The sequence below is a fragment of the Arachis duranensis genome, chromosome 4 (genome assembly GCF_000817695.3).
Source record: "Arachis duranensis cultivar V14167 chromosome 4, aradu.V14167.gnm2.J7QH, whole genome shotgun sequence".
Classification (NCBI taxonomy): Eukaryota; Viridiplantae; Streptophyta; class Magnoliopsida; order Fabales; family Fabaceae; genus Arachis; species Arachis duranensis.
This window is the reverse complement of record NC_029775.3, coordinates 17,882,103-17,895,916: the sequence shown is the minus strand read 5'-3', so window position 1 is coordinate 17,895,916 and position 13,814 is coordinate 17,882,103. Positions and strand designations below refer to the sequence as shown.

The window sequence follows — 13,814 nt, the reverse complement described above, 5'->3', positions numbered from 1 at the left end:
TTATTCACTTCCCGAAATGTGCACAACATGAAGTTCCTTAGTATTAATTTTGTCTCTCACACATTGAATGTCTATTTAAAATGCTTAGTCTTATTATGGAGTATTGAATTTGCTGCCAACATTACTGTAGACATGTTATCATAGAATATGGTGGGGGCTTTCACAACTTAATCTACCGCTGAGCATGTTTTTTATCCACTCGAGCTCAGCTTGGTAAGCAACTAGGCTTCGAAACTCTGCCTCCGTTGACGACCTGCTAATTGTGGATTATTTTCTACAAAACCAAGAGACCAAATTAGTAACTAGATATACACAAAAGTATGAGATAGATTTTCTATCCTCTAAGTCTGCTGCCTCAATCTGAATCAGTAAATTAATACAGCAAAAATTATTGCACTTTTTGAATACTAAGCCATGAGTTCCAGTGCTTTGTAAATAACACAATATCTTTTTTACCGCCTTCCAGTGAGAAAGCAAAGGATGATGCATAAATTGGGTGACATTACAAACCGCAAAGAATATTTCAGGTTTTGTCAATGTTACATATTATAAAGCTCCTATTATTGAACGAAATAGAAAAGGATCTTTAAATTCCTCTGAGCCAGTGGACAGGAGTTGAAGGGAGGAGATTGTAGGGGTTGGCATGCTAGTGGCAAAACTCATCCCAACTTTATAAAACAAATTATCTATGTATCTAGATTGAGAAAGATGTAGGTTATTCGAATGAGTATATTGCACTTGTATGCCTAAAAAATAATATAATTGTCCAAGATCTTTAAGTGAGAACAAATTATGCAATTTGTTAATCACCAATTGAACCTCAATAACATCATTTCCAGTGATAATAATATCATCAACATAGCATAACAAATAAATAATTTAGATTGGTCCATTCTTAATGAATAAAGAAGTATTAGACTTAGTATTATAGAAACCAGAAGAATGGAGAATTGAGCTGAATTTCATAAACTATTCTCTAGGTGTCTGTTTAAGACCATAGAGATTTTTATTTTATTTGCATATAAGGTGTGGAGAACATTGTTCAAGGCCTTGAGGTTGATGCATGTAAATTTCTTGATGCAAATCACCATTTAAAAAAGTATTATTAAAATCAAATTGTTTTAAAATCCAGTTTTGAGACAAAGTTATAGTTAGAATGAATCTTATAGTGGTTGGTCTTATGACTGGGTTGAATACCTTTTGAAAATCAAAATCATGTGACTAATGGAACCCCTTTACCACAAGTCTAGCTTTGAACCTTTGAATACCACCATCAGGATTCTTTTTTATAGCAAATACCCATCTATTACCGATAATATTAATGTTTAGTGAGGATGGAACTAAAGGCTAAGTATTAGTTCTAATTAAGGCCTTGTATTCATCTTTTATTGCTTCTAACCATTTTGGTTTCTGTAATACTATGGTAGTCAATTTTAGTATTTGGGGATCAGTATCTTAAATAGTAGTAGAAAATGCAATGTGATCTGTAGGCTTTAAGACACCTGTCTTAAATCTGGTGCTCATGGGATAGGTATTAGTGGATGAGGTACTCCTTATGATAGAGGACAAGTGTATTTCAATGACAAAAATGGGAATTTGGGTTTGAGGTGAATTACTTTAAAGGTTTTGATTTTGTTGAAAGTGGTTATAGGTAAAGAACTAACTGGATCCAAGATAGCACCCATACCATAAGAAGTGTATTGCTCCCTACTAACAGGTAAAGTGAAAATAGAATGGTGGATATTATGAGAAGAAGTATCTGCAATAAAGGGAATTAAGCTGGGCATAGCATTGGTAGAAAAAGCACAATTAGAAGAACTAGTGGTAGTGTTAATGGGAGTGAATTTCGATATAAGAGGTGGTGCAGCATTAGTCTAAGATAGAAATAAAGAGTTATAAGGAAAACTGGTTTCATAAAAAATAAACATTGCGACTAATATACACCTTGCCAGAGGGAGTTAGGCATTTATAATCTTTGTGCTGTGCAGAATAACCATGAAGACACATTGTTGTGAGTTGAAATCAAATTTGACTGAATTAAAAGGTCTTAAGTATGTGCAACAAACACTTCCAAAGACTTTTAAAAATTCATAATCTGGTTTAGTATTGAAAATTTCTTCTGGGGGCTGATTTTCTAAAACTCTAGAAGGCAATAGATTAATCAAATAAGTGACAGTTAAAAAAGCCTCATCTTAGTACAATAGAAGCATAGAGGCAATAGAGAGCATAGTTAGACCCATTTCTGTGATGTGTTTATGCTTTCTTTCTGCTGTCCCATTTTGATTGGGGATGTAAGGGCAAGACATTCTATGAGAAATACTTGATTCAACAAGAAAACTAGTATACGCATTAGATGTAAACTCCTTACTATTATCATATTGAAAGCATTTGATTTGTGGTTTGTTAAATTTTCCATTAAAGATTTAAATTGTTTAAAGCCATTGAAAATTTGACTTTTATTAACAGCAAAAATAGACAAGTGTATTTTGAATAATCACCTATAAAGATAACATAGTATCTGTAGCCTAAATGGAAAATCAAAGGAGATGGTCCTCACATATCTAAATAAACAATTTCTAAGGAATGATTAAATGTAGAAGTAGATATGGGAAAGGGAAGTTTATGTATTTTAGCACAAGTACAATGTTCACACATAATTTGATTGGAACCAGAATTGTGAGTTTTATTAGCTTTGTTAAGATTATAGTTGTTGATGATAATATACTGCACAGTTTTGTGAGCAGCATGACCTAATCTTAGATGCAAAAGATTAACAAAATTACAATAGAAAATAACAAAGGTTTTTGATTACTGCTTTCAGATTTGGGGACAGTAACATTATGAAATTGATAAATCCCTTGATTTTGAAAACTTTGTAAGAGGATCATCTTAAAGTTCTCACATTTGACATAGCAATGTCGAGCATAAAATTAAAAAAATACCTAATTGTCCTCAGTAAATTTACCAACACTAATCATATTCTTAGTTAATTGTGGTGAGTGAATTAAAGAATATAAACGAAATAAACGATTAGAATCTTTAGCAAGTAATAAAGAATTACCAATATGAGCAATATACATACCTATGTGTTTATACCTATGTGTTAGACATATTATACAAAAATTGATAGGTTAATAATCTCATCCAACCAACCAAGAGAAATACAAGTGGCAATTGCTTGGGTTGATTAATTAAGCTTCATATTTTGTATTTGATTTGTCGTGTTTCTTTATTTATTATCTTAGTAAGTATTTGTTTTATATCCGTGTCTATAAAAGAAATAGACATGTATATATATGTACATTGTTTGGTTGTTGAGACACTAATTTTTAAAAGATTCAGTGACCCTTAAACATACATAAAATTCATATATTTGGTGTCTTTCAACAACGATAACAAATTGAGAAACAATAAATGAGACACAAATTTTTACTCTTTTATTTCTGATTATTTTTTAAAATACCAGTCTTACCCTTAGTACTAACTCCACTTTTTCTTCTTCTTCATTCACTTTTCTCAGATGCTCTACTCTCTTCCTCTTCTCTCCTTCATTTTTCCTATTTTTTTTTGTTATTTTCTTTGTCTCTGCCGTTGTTGTTGCGCCCTTCTCTCTTCATCTTTCTCTTTCCACTCTCCATTATTCATTCAGATCTGTCGCCCTAAACCACGTTGGTCTAGATCCGTTGCACCTCCTCCTTTAAAAAACATATGTATTTGATGTCTTTCAAAAAATAATAAGATACTGAGAAATAATAAACGAGACACAAAATTTTACTCTTTTAACCCTGATTATTTTTTAAAAGATTAGTCTTACCCCTAGTCCTAACTCCATTTTTTTCCTTCGCCTTCTTCATTCTCTTTTCTCAAATGCTCTACCCTCCTCTTCTTCTTTCTTTCTTTCTCCCTATTTTCTTTTCCACATTCTCTGTCTTCGCTGTTGCCGCTGTGCCCTTCTCTTTTCATCTTTCTCTTCTTACTCTCTATTACTCATTCAAATTTGTCGTCTTTGTGCTGGGGCCACCGTGGGGAGTTCTCGACCACCGAAGAGATTTCGGAAAGGAATCAAGTGAGATAACATAAGATGAGAAGACAACACATCTAGCTCAAAACTTCAAGGTGTTAAGTTAATGGGTCTCTCATCTTATAAACTCCTCACTTTTCTTTGCTTTCCTTGATGTGGGACTAACTTCATGCACTCCTCACACTTGTAACATTAACAATCTTCCCCTCAAGTGTTAGGCTCCACATCAAGCATCAACTCTCCCTCTTTCTACCTCCTCCACCACGAGTATTTGTCCATCACACTGCTGCAAACACACTGTGGAACACACTGCCCAGACCACCTTTGCCGGAAAAAATTTCGATGCTTCACCTTGAATACCCCTTAAAACCAATAGACCAATTAACCATCGGCTTTGATACCACGTGTTGGACCGACCGTGGAGAGCTATTGACAATCGGGGTGATTTCGGCGAGGAACTAAATGAGAGAACATAAGATGAGAAGACACCACATCCAACTCAAAACCTTAAGGCGTCAAGTTAATGGGTCTCTCATTTTATAAACTCCTCACTCTTCCTTGCTTCCTTTGATGTGAGACTAACTTCATATACTCCTCACAATTGCAACATTAACAATATCTCCCTTAAGTGTAAGTCTCCACATCAAGCATCAACTCCCCCTCTTTCTAGCTCCTCCACCATGAGTATTCATCCATCACACCGCCGCAAAACACCGCGGGACACACTGCCCGGAAGACTTTCGATACTTCACCTTGAATACCCCTTAAAACCACCAGACCGATTAACCATCGGCTCTGATACCACTTGTTGGGGCCATCGTAGGGAGCTCTCGACCACCGGAGAGATTTCGGGAAGGAATCAAGTGAGATAACATAAGATGAGAAGACACCAGATCCAACTCAAAACCTTAAGGTGTTAAGTTAATGGGTCTCTCATCTTATAAACTCCTCACTCTTCTTTATTTTCTTTGATGTGGGACTAACTTCATGCACTCCTCACACTTGCAACATTAACACTTTGAACCACCTTGGTTTAGATCCGTCGCATCTCCTCTTTCTTTGTGCACATCTGCTACCTTCTGTTTCTCCTCGCTGCCGCCACCGTCTCTCTCTCTCTCTCTCTCTCTCTCTCTCTCTCTCTCTTTCTCTCTCTCTCACCACAGTCTCTCTCCCTCTTTCTCTTTGGTTTGTCATTCTTGCTCTCTCTGATTCTGCTCTCTGTCCATTCTTCCTTATTTCTGCTTTTTTCTTTATTTTCCTTTTTTTTTCTAAAACAAAGTTTAAATTATTCTTTGTTATTCATCTCTGTTGTTTTTTTAATATTATTGAATTTATTGTTGAAATTATTAGAATTTTTTAATATCTAGATAATTTACTTTTGGTTATATGAATGGCAGTGAAGGAGAAAAATAGGTGATGGTGGATTAAAAGTTTGTGTGGTGATGGTGGTGAAAGTAGAAAATGATAGTATTATGGATTTTTTAATATTTTGTATATTTATTTTGTCAAATATAAAATATGTGTACATGTATTTTGTGTTTGTATTTTCTTAATATATGTCTCAATGTTTATATCTATATCTAAGATATAACCAAATAAAGCCTTAGATTACTAAAGATACGAACAAAAAGACACATATACAAATGAATATATGTAATTTGTTCTGTTATTAAGACACTAGTATTTATTTATGAAGTTGCTGGTGATGAGAATTGAAAGTGAAATTTTGTCTTCAATTATGTAATAATAATATGTGCCTCATCTTTCATGTCTAATATATTACCTTTAATTTTTTGACAAGAACTAAATAAATATATTTTGTCACTATATGTCAATATCTGATTTTAAAATTTGGGTGCTATTAAATAATAAACATGACTATGTTTGGTTAGTACCTTCAAATCACATAGATACAAACATAAATATACCAAAAGACATAGATATAAATAGACACAAATTTTTTAAAGTATTTACAACAATGTACTTATGTACAAGACAAAATAATTTAATTCAAATATCAATTTTATCTTTATTAGTTCTTTATTATTATCGACCACCAATACTAATGTTGTCACCACAAGAGCCTTCTACCACCACTGCCATCACCGATTTTTAACTTCATCACAAAATACTATCATAAATTTTTATTTCTTCATCAGTTCAGTAATGCGGTTTTTTATTAAAAATTTGAACGAGTTAAAATAAATGATAAAAAAGAACAAAGATGAGACAGAAAAATCTAAGCAACGTGACAGTGAAGAAGACACATTTAAATAAAGATGATGACCAATTGCAATTATGAGCACGATAATACAAAGACAGAAAAAGAGAAGGAATAGCAACGACAGTATTGAAGAGGGACACGACAATGAAAAGAGAAGCATAGATGATGGCTACGGCTATGTGAAAAGAAAAAAGGAGAAAGTGATAAGGAAGAGAGAAGGAGAGGTAGTAGTGGCAACGACAATTTGGAGGAGAGACATAACAATGACAAAAGGAGGATGGAAGAAAGAAAAGAGAGGAAGAAGAATCGTGGATATTAAAAGGAGTTAAAACTTAAAACACACAAAGAAAAAAAATAAGTGAGGAAAGCGAGAATTATGGTTAGATTAACGTAAAAACAATTGAAATAAAAAAACAAATATAAAATTTCGTGTTGTACTTATAAAAATTGATTTCGGTGAACAAAAATGTCTCAGCGTCAAATTTTTATTGACTTTACTAAAATTTAATATTAAATTTTAAAGTACTATTTTTTCATATACCTCTTTTTCATCTTCTATGCTATTCCAACTACCATTTTTCTTAATCTTCTTAAGATAATCATCTCTAACTAACCAATCATCACTATGCTTCTTTTTGTTTGCACTTTTTCTTTTTTTTTGAGAAAAAAATAAATAGGTCCCTGACCTTTTGCCTCCAGGCATTTTTGTCCTTGACCATTGAAAAATACTTTTAAGTCCCTGACCTTCATAAATTTGGATGGATCAGTTCCTGACGGAGGCATTTGGACGGATCAGTCCCTGACGGAGGCATTTAGACGGAGGGACTGATCCGTCCAAATTTTGTGAAGGTCAGGGACTTAAAAGTATTTTTCAATAGTTAGGACAGAAATGTCTGCGGGCCAAAAGATCAAGGACCTATTTGTCCTTTTCTCATTTTTTTTTATCTTTTTCTTACTAGCAAGTTTTTGTCTTATTGAGAATACTCCTCCTTCCACCATTCCCTAACAAGCCTTCTTCCTTCTTTCAAAACATCGTCGTTGGTAGGAGTGCTCATGGATCAGATCTGATCCGCATATCCGTGGTATTTATTTGAATCCAATCCAAAAATTGCAGATATAGATCCGATCTGCAAGGTTATCGGGTTGGATCCGATCTGATCCACACATTTATAAGATCAGATTGTGGATTCTATGTAGGTATCCGCATATCCGATCCGTATATCCGCGAATCTGCAAAAAAATAAATAAATAAGTAAATATTCTTCTTATGTTTTATTTCAACTAGTAATTATCATATATGTTATATTATTTTAATTTTATTATTTAAGAAAAATATGTTTAATATTATTTTAAAAATAAATATATTTAAAAAAGTAGAGAAAAGGAATTTTATTATTATTTTTTTAATAAAAATAAGATTTAAGAAATATTTATATTTTGCGGATATAAATATCCGATTCGATAATTTTAGTGGGGATTGAATATAGATTTTGATTATATCTAATCCGATCATATCCGCGTTCATCCCTAACTATTAGCATTGTTCATAAATTTGCTACTATTATTACTCCTCCACCTCTTTCTTCTTGTGTTTTTTTTTTTTTTCCAACCAGAAGAAACAATAGAAGTAGAAACAACCCACTTACCATTAGGTCTTTGCATTTAGACATTATTCCCTATCCAATTTATCACATAATCCTTCACTTTAACATCCACTGAACCTTCATTATCTTTGTTTATCAAATTGCACCTCGCACCTTTCCCATTCTTCTTCACAATTGCGATGTATTGGTCCTTTGTCCTTTCGGAGATTGATCTTAAAATACAAAATCATCGTCACTTCACACCTTCTAAACCTCAACTTTGAGCTTGTTCTATATCTTGAATTTCGTAAGTCTAAAGTCTTTCAAAATATCTAAACGAAAATAAAGAGTAAGAATGTTGAAAATAATAGAAAAAAGATAATTTATCATTAAATTCAACAGATCTAACAAAAATTGATATTTGAATATTTTGTCAACATGATTTTTTTTTTATCATGGTACAATAATATGTATTTTAGTTTTTATGGTTAATTTTATCAATAATTTAAATATTCGTAAATAAAAATAATAGTTGTGCTAATTTTACGGAAAAAAAAAAGAAATAGTCCCGCCCAACAGAACCTTGATTTAATCTCGGTGCCCAATTATTCAAATTTGAGTTACCTACTTAGTATTTGTAGTGTCTCTACTGGCGACAATTTTTATAACGTTATTTCTTGCTTCCATTTTCCACACTTGAAAGCAGCTCTCACACGCTCCCCCCATTTTCAAAAACAAACCAACCCCTTTCCCTTTCTTCACAATGGCTTCCCCTGATTCCGCCGCCGCCGCCGCTTCCCTCCCTCCCTCCTCCACCGTTAGTGCCATTTTCTCCCTTTTTGCTTCCAACTATCTCTACTAAACATTAAATATTAATCAATTTTAGTTCTGTTTCTTTTTTTCAGAAGAAGGATGAGGTCACTCCGATTTCGTCTAAAATCGCGGTCCGTTTTCGAAAATACACTTTTATTTCCTACGTTATGTATTTATTTATGTATTAATGAATCTTGTTTGCCATTGTTTACTTCTCAGGAACTAAATGAATCGAGATCGGAGCTTCTCACGAGAATCCAGAGTTTGAAACAGGTGATAAAAAAAAAATCCCTTTTCTAAATTCCTTAGTTCACAGTTCTCAGTGACTGCTCTCTCCGATCTCTTTTCTTAGTTTATTTACTTTTTTTATTTTATTTTTGGTGTATTAATGATAGGATTTGCAAAGTTGGAGGTCAAAGCTAGACACACAAGTGAAGGTTTATCGCGATGTAAGTGATCTTCATTCTCAGTCTGTGGAAACTATTTACATATAGAGACTGCATTTTTTGTGAAAGGTTTTGAGCGATGAGGATTGCTATGTTATGCTTTGTATCACTAATTTCCGGTGATAGTGTACTTTGTTCATTTTGGATTGAATGGTATTTCTTAAAATTGATCTGTTAGGATCCTTAATTGCATTTGATGCAACAAATTTTATATTGTCCTGAAGATACTTGTTAGTATTACTTAGTTTCCTGTTTAGTGTTTTTGATTGCATCATTTGCGATAGCTATTGTTTATGCCTTGTCAAGTACTATTAGGGTGCGCATACAATGTCTCCTGATATATACTGAACAAATTTATATTTGGGGTTTCTCGCTTTTACGGACCACAATAGCTATTAGGCCAGTTCCTTTTCCTTCTTCGATGGTGTCGAATCATACATTGCTGAGCGTTTGAGAGTTTATGCTGGGTCTGCTACTCTGCCTTGTGCATATGTTCATTTGTTCCCATTTGCTGGAGTAAGTTGTACGAATTGGTCCATTTCTGAGTTCGCATTACATATTTTGTGCTTCTGCCACGAAAAAATTAACTACATAGGGTAATGGACAGCCAGCCTTTAACCTTTGTTCTTATCTTCACACGAACAAGATTGCCTATATAGTTTCTTTCTTCCAGTAGTTAGAACTGTTGAAGAGCTCTAGGCACGGCTGTTTTTCCAAATAGGAAGAGCCAAAATGAACTTGGTGAATCAATACTTTTAAATGTTAGTTGGGCATGTCGTATGTGTAAGGTACATCCTTGATTGTCAGTGACAAGGGTTGCATGCTTTTCAAATAATCTATAATACATTTTACAACACTATTGTATATAGTATCAATTATCATACCAAGAAACTTGCAGTTTTGCCATCAGTTTATCTCTCAGTCACCTCCATGTGAATGATGACCCATGAAGCTCTTTTCTATTTCAATCTGTCTTCTTAGACTTTCTGCCTTCTCTACTGGCATGTTTCTCTTCTCTTATTGATGGTACTTACTTCATTCATAGTTCAAGAATGCTTCATGCTTCTTTCATTAAAACCAAAGCTAAGTAATGTCCCAAGATGCCTTGGTGATTGCTCCTCATTTCTTGAGTTGCTTCAATTGTTTCTTAATTCTTTTCCAACTTTATCTTGTGCCTAACATATATACTTTAACAATGACAAGAGTTTGTTAAGTTGCCATGATTGCATAAGTTGTGTAAAAACTGTAAAAGGACTAGGGAGTTAAATGTTAGGACTTAGGGCCCATTAGCCAGGAGTTAGTTACCATAAATGAAGGTAAGAAGGAATTAGTTAGATGTGGTTGATCTTTGTAACATTATAGAATTGGAAGTGCTTCGTTGCTTACTCTTCCTCAAGTTAGTGTAACTTTTTCTTGGGTTCTTGAATCTCGACACATTGTCTTGATCCTAAAACAATACCACAATTACTTCCAGTTCTTGATTGCAGTTCTAACAGAATAGCTCAAAATATTGGATGATATAAGGAAAGTTTCTTGTTGCAGTTTTTCAAATCAATTTGTGAGCTCCTAAATTTACATTAGAAAAGCATTTGAATTTTGAATGAAAGCAGTTCTAACAAATTAAGTCTTGTGCTTGGTGCATTGTTGGTAGAACCAATGTACATTTTCCTATGGGCAAAGAATGGTGTCTAGCTTATCATACTCCTTTATGTTAGATAAGATTATACAAGAATTGAGTAAGATATAGGCATACAGGATATAATAATATATCTTTGAAGAAGCTTACTATAAAATGTCAACCCAAACACTGCCTATTACTGCAATGATACAGTAAGCTACGAAATCTTAGGCTCTTACTAGATTAAGAACTAAGAATAGCAATAACTACCTTGTACCAGCTAGGATAAAACTTAACAATGAAAGGTTCAAATTACCGTTAGAGTAGCTTCCCCCACAACCTATCTCTCCGTAATTTATTATTATATTTGATTGACATATAGAAGCAACATGTTAGGTCTGAGAGCCTTAAAAAATGATGGTTCCTTGGGACATGGCAGGCACATATTTATTCTTTTTTGCATTATAGTTTACCTAATTCATAGTGGATTCCTATGTCATTAATTGATTATGTAATCATAATACAAAAACTGATAGGAAAAACAGATTTCTCCACTTTTTGTTTCTGTTTTGTGTGATTTTTTGTTATTATGGTTGTTGAGACCTTCTTTTATAACTGGTTTGGAGATTTCCTGTTTCTTTTTTGATAAAAAGAAGAGATTTATTGTGACAAAGATAAGGGGAATACAGAATGCAAAGGAAGATGAGCAACCCTCCGTAGAATCCTTATATGAAATAGTATTTAACATCAAATCTTATTCTGAAATTCTTTGAAGTTTCGATGTACTTCAGCTTCATTTTTTATGCATGTGATAAATCTGTAGTTTGGCAATTCAGTATTTATTTCTGTTCATGCAGGAGCTGTCAGAACTTAAGAAAACACTCAATGTTGAAGTGGAGCAACTACGAACAGTAAGTGTGCTTTTGGATTTTCCCTCAAGTTTCTCTTTCAACATAATTTGGATATTCAAAATTTGTGTAAATCAAAAACTAGGAATTCCAAGACCTTAGGACCACCCTTCAGCAGCAACAGGAGGATGTTACAGCAAGCTTAAAAAACTTGGGGGTAAGTCATTGGAAGGAAGGATTATTTATTTTACTTCCAATCTTTCAAATCATACAGCAATTTTGACAAAGTGGTCATTGTCCATATAATTTCTAGGATTAGTTTTAGGATGGTTGTTCCAATTGTTAAATGTTCTAACATAAACATAATGAATGCATTTGCAGCTTCAGGATGTAGCAGGAGATGTAAAACAAACTCAGTCACAGGAGGTTAAGATTGAGGAAATTGACAAGGAAGAGCAACAGGTATTACCTGAAGAGCATACTGCCAAAGTGGATAAAATTTAAACACAAGGAGCAGTTTGTTCCCTTAGAGGAGGCTGAGAGATTTTCCATGTTGTATTATTAGTTGTGTGTGACGTGTTTGATGAGTACTGCTGCGTATGATAATACAGGATTCATCAATCAATGGTAACTTCTGTGGTTGCCTTTCATTTCTAGCCTATGAAATTTGCATAGTAACTTGACATAGTATCCGAAATTTTAGGTTAATCAAATTTTAATCTTCGAATTTATGATAACTATTATTATAGTAATTATGAAATTTTAGTAAGACTTAATAATTGTAACTAAAATTAAAATGATAATAATTGATATTATTTTTTAATTTTAAAATAAAAAGAAAAAATATGATCAAATTTAAAAATATTATCAAATAGTAAAGAATATAATCTTAATTAAAGCTATATTTTTAAAGAAAATTTTATAGTTGTTATATCTGCTATATTAATAATTGCTAAAAAATTCATCGAATAATAATACTATACATATTTATTTGGAGAGGAAATCATTTTTTTCAAGATTTACTCTAATAGTCGTGCATCATATCAAGTTGAATATATTGTTCCTCTTGCATTGACTCGAGGCTTTGCAAATTAGCTTGCTTAACACAATTCATCGGGGTTGAGGTTGTGAATTTGTGGCTAGTATTAAACGAGAATATTTATAAAATGGAGTATTTATACTATGTGTATAATGAGAGTATTGAAATATTTGGTTTAGTAAGATCAGATATTTATTATTTCTGGTATCTGAATGGTTATTCTGGATAATATGGGTGTATTGTGTTTGAGAAATTAGTAGTATTTTATCCTAATATTTATTTTTAACTCATTGAGCGGAACTCTAGTTATAATTTCAACAAAGTCTAACTAAGTATTTTAATTTTTTTTTCTTTTAAATTTGTACATGCAGATTTTTTTAAATTTGTACATGCAAGTTCTTCTTTCTTTTTCATTTTCTTTCTCTTTCGTTATCATCATTATCAACATTAACATTTTACTAACATTTTTTATTGGTTCTGATTTTTTCTGGTATCATAATTAAATAATTTTAGTTCATTTATTAGTTTATTTGAGGTTCATTTGGATTCAGAAATGAATTCGATGTATTTTTGTAGATGATTGAGTCTTTTTGACTGCTTGTTCAAATCTGAACTAACTTCGATTCATTTCTAAATTAATTGAGGTTCATTTGATGTTGTTGATTGACCAAATTTTTCATTCCTTAAGTAATTTCGGTTCATTTTTTAGTTTAATTGAGGTTCATTTAGATTCAAAAATAAATTCGATGTGTTTTTGTTAAAAAATGAGCATTTTTTTACTGCTTGTTCAAATTTAAACTAATTTTAGTTCATTTGTATATTAATTGAGGACTTGAGGTTCACTTTATGCTGTTGATAGGTATTGACCAAATTTATTAGCAAAGAAGAATGAAATTATTCATTATATCTTTATTCAATTGCATTAGATTCTATCCCATTCCATTCAATTTATCTTGAAAGTCATCCCAACCTTTGGGATAAATTGTTCATCGACAACACATCTGGACTGTAAATGAATCAAAATATTATTATAACATCATTTGTGTAATAACAAATGAACCAAAAATTGTGTATTTTATAAACTCAGAAACTCTTGTAATTTCAGTGTATTTGGTATTGTTGTCATACACAATTCAAAACTCTTTTTCCTCTTTCTCTTTCTCATTTTTCGCTTCATCTTTTTCTTCTTTTTCATCTTTTTTTTCCTCTTGATTTATTCTCT

The 13,814-nt window shown here is 32.4% G+C and overlaps 1 protein-coding gene across 1 annotated transcript; it reads left to right on the top strand.

The window, feature by feature from the left end:
- Positions 1-8,485: 8,485 nt before the first annotated feature.
- Positions 8,486-12,209, top strand: LOC107483625 (uncharacterized). The gene is made up of 7 exons (XM_016104239.3): positions 8,486-8,645; positions 8,734-8,772; positions 8,861-8,914; positions 9,037-9,090; positions 11,563-11,616; positions 11,699-11,770; positions 11,935-12,209. The coding sequence occupies exons 1-7, from the start codon at positions 8,592-8,594 to the stop codon at positions 12,055-12,057; spliced, it is 450 nt and encodes a 149-aa protein (XP_015959725.1). The 5' UTR covers positions 8,486-8,591; the 3' UTR covers positions 12,058-12,209.
- Positions 12,210-13,814: the final 1,605 nt, after the last annotated feature.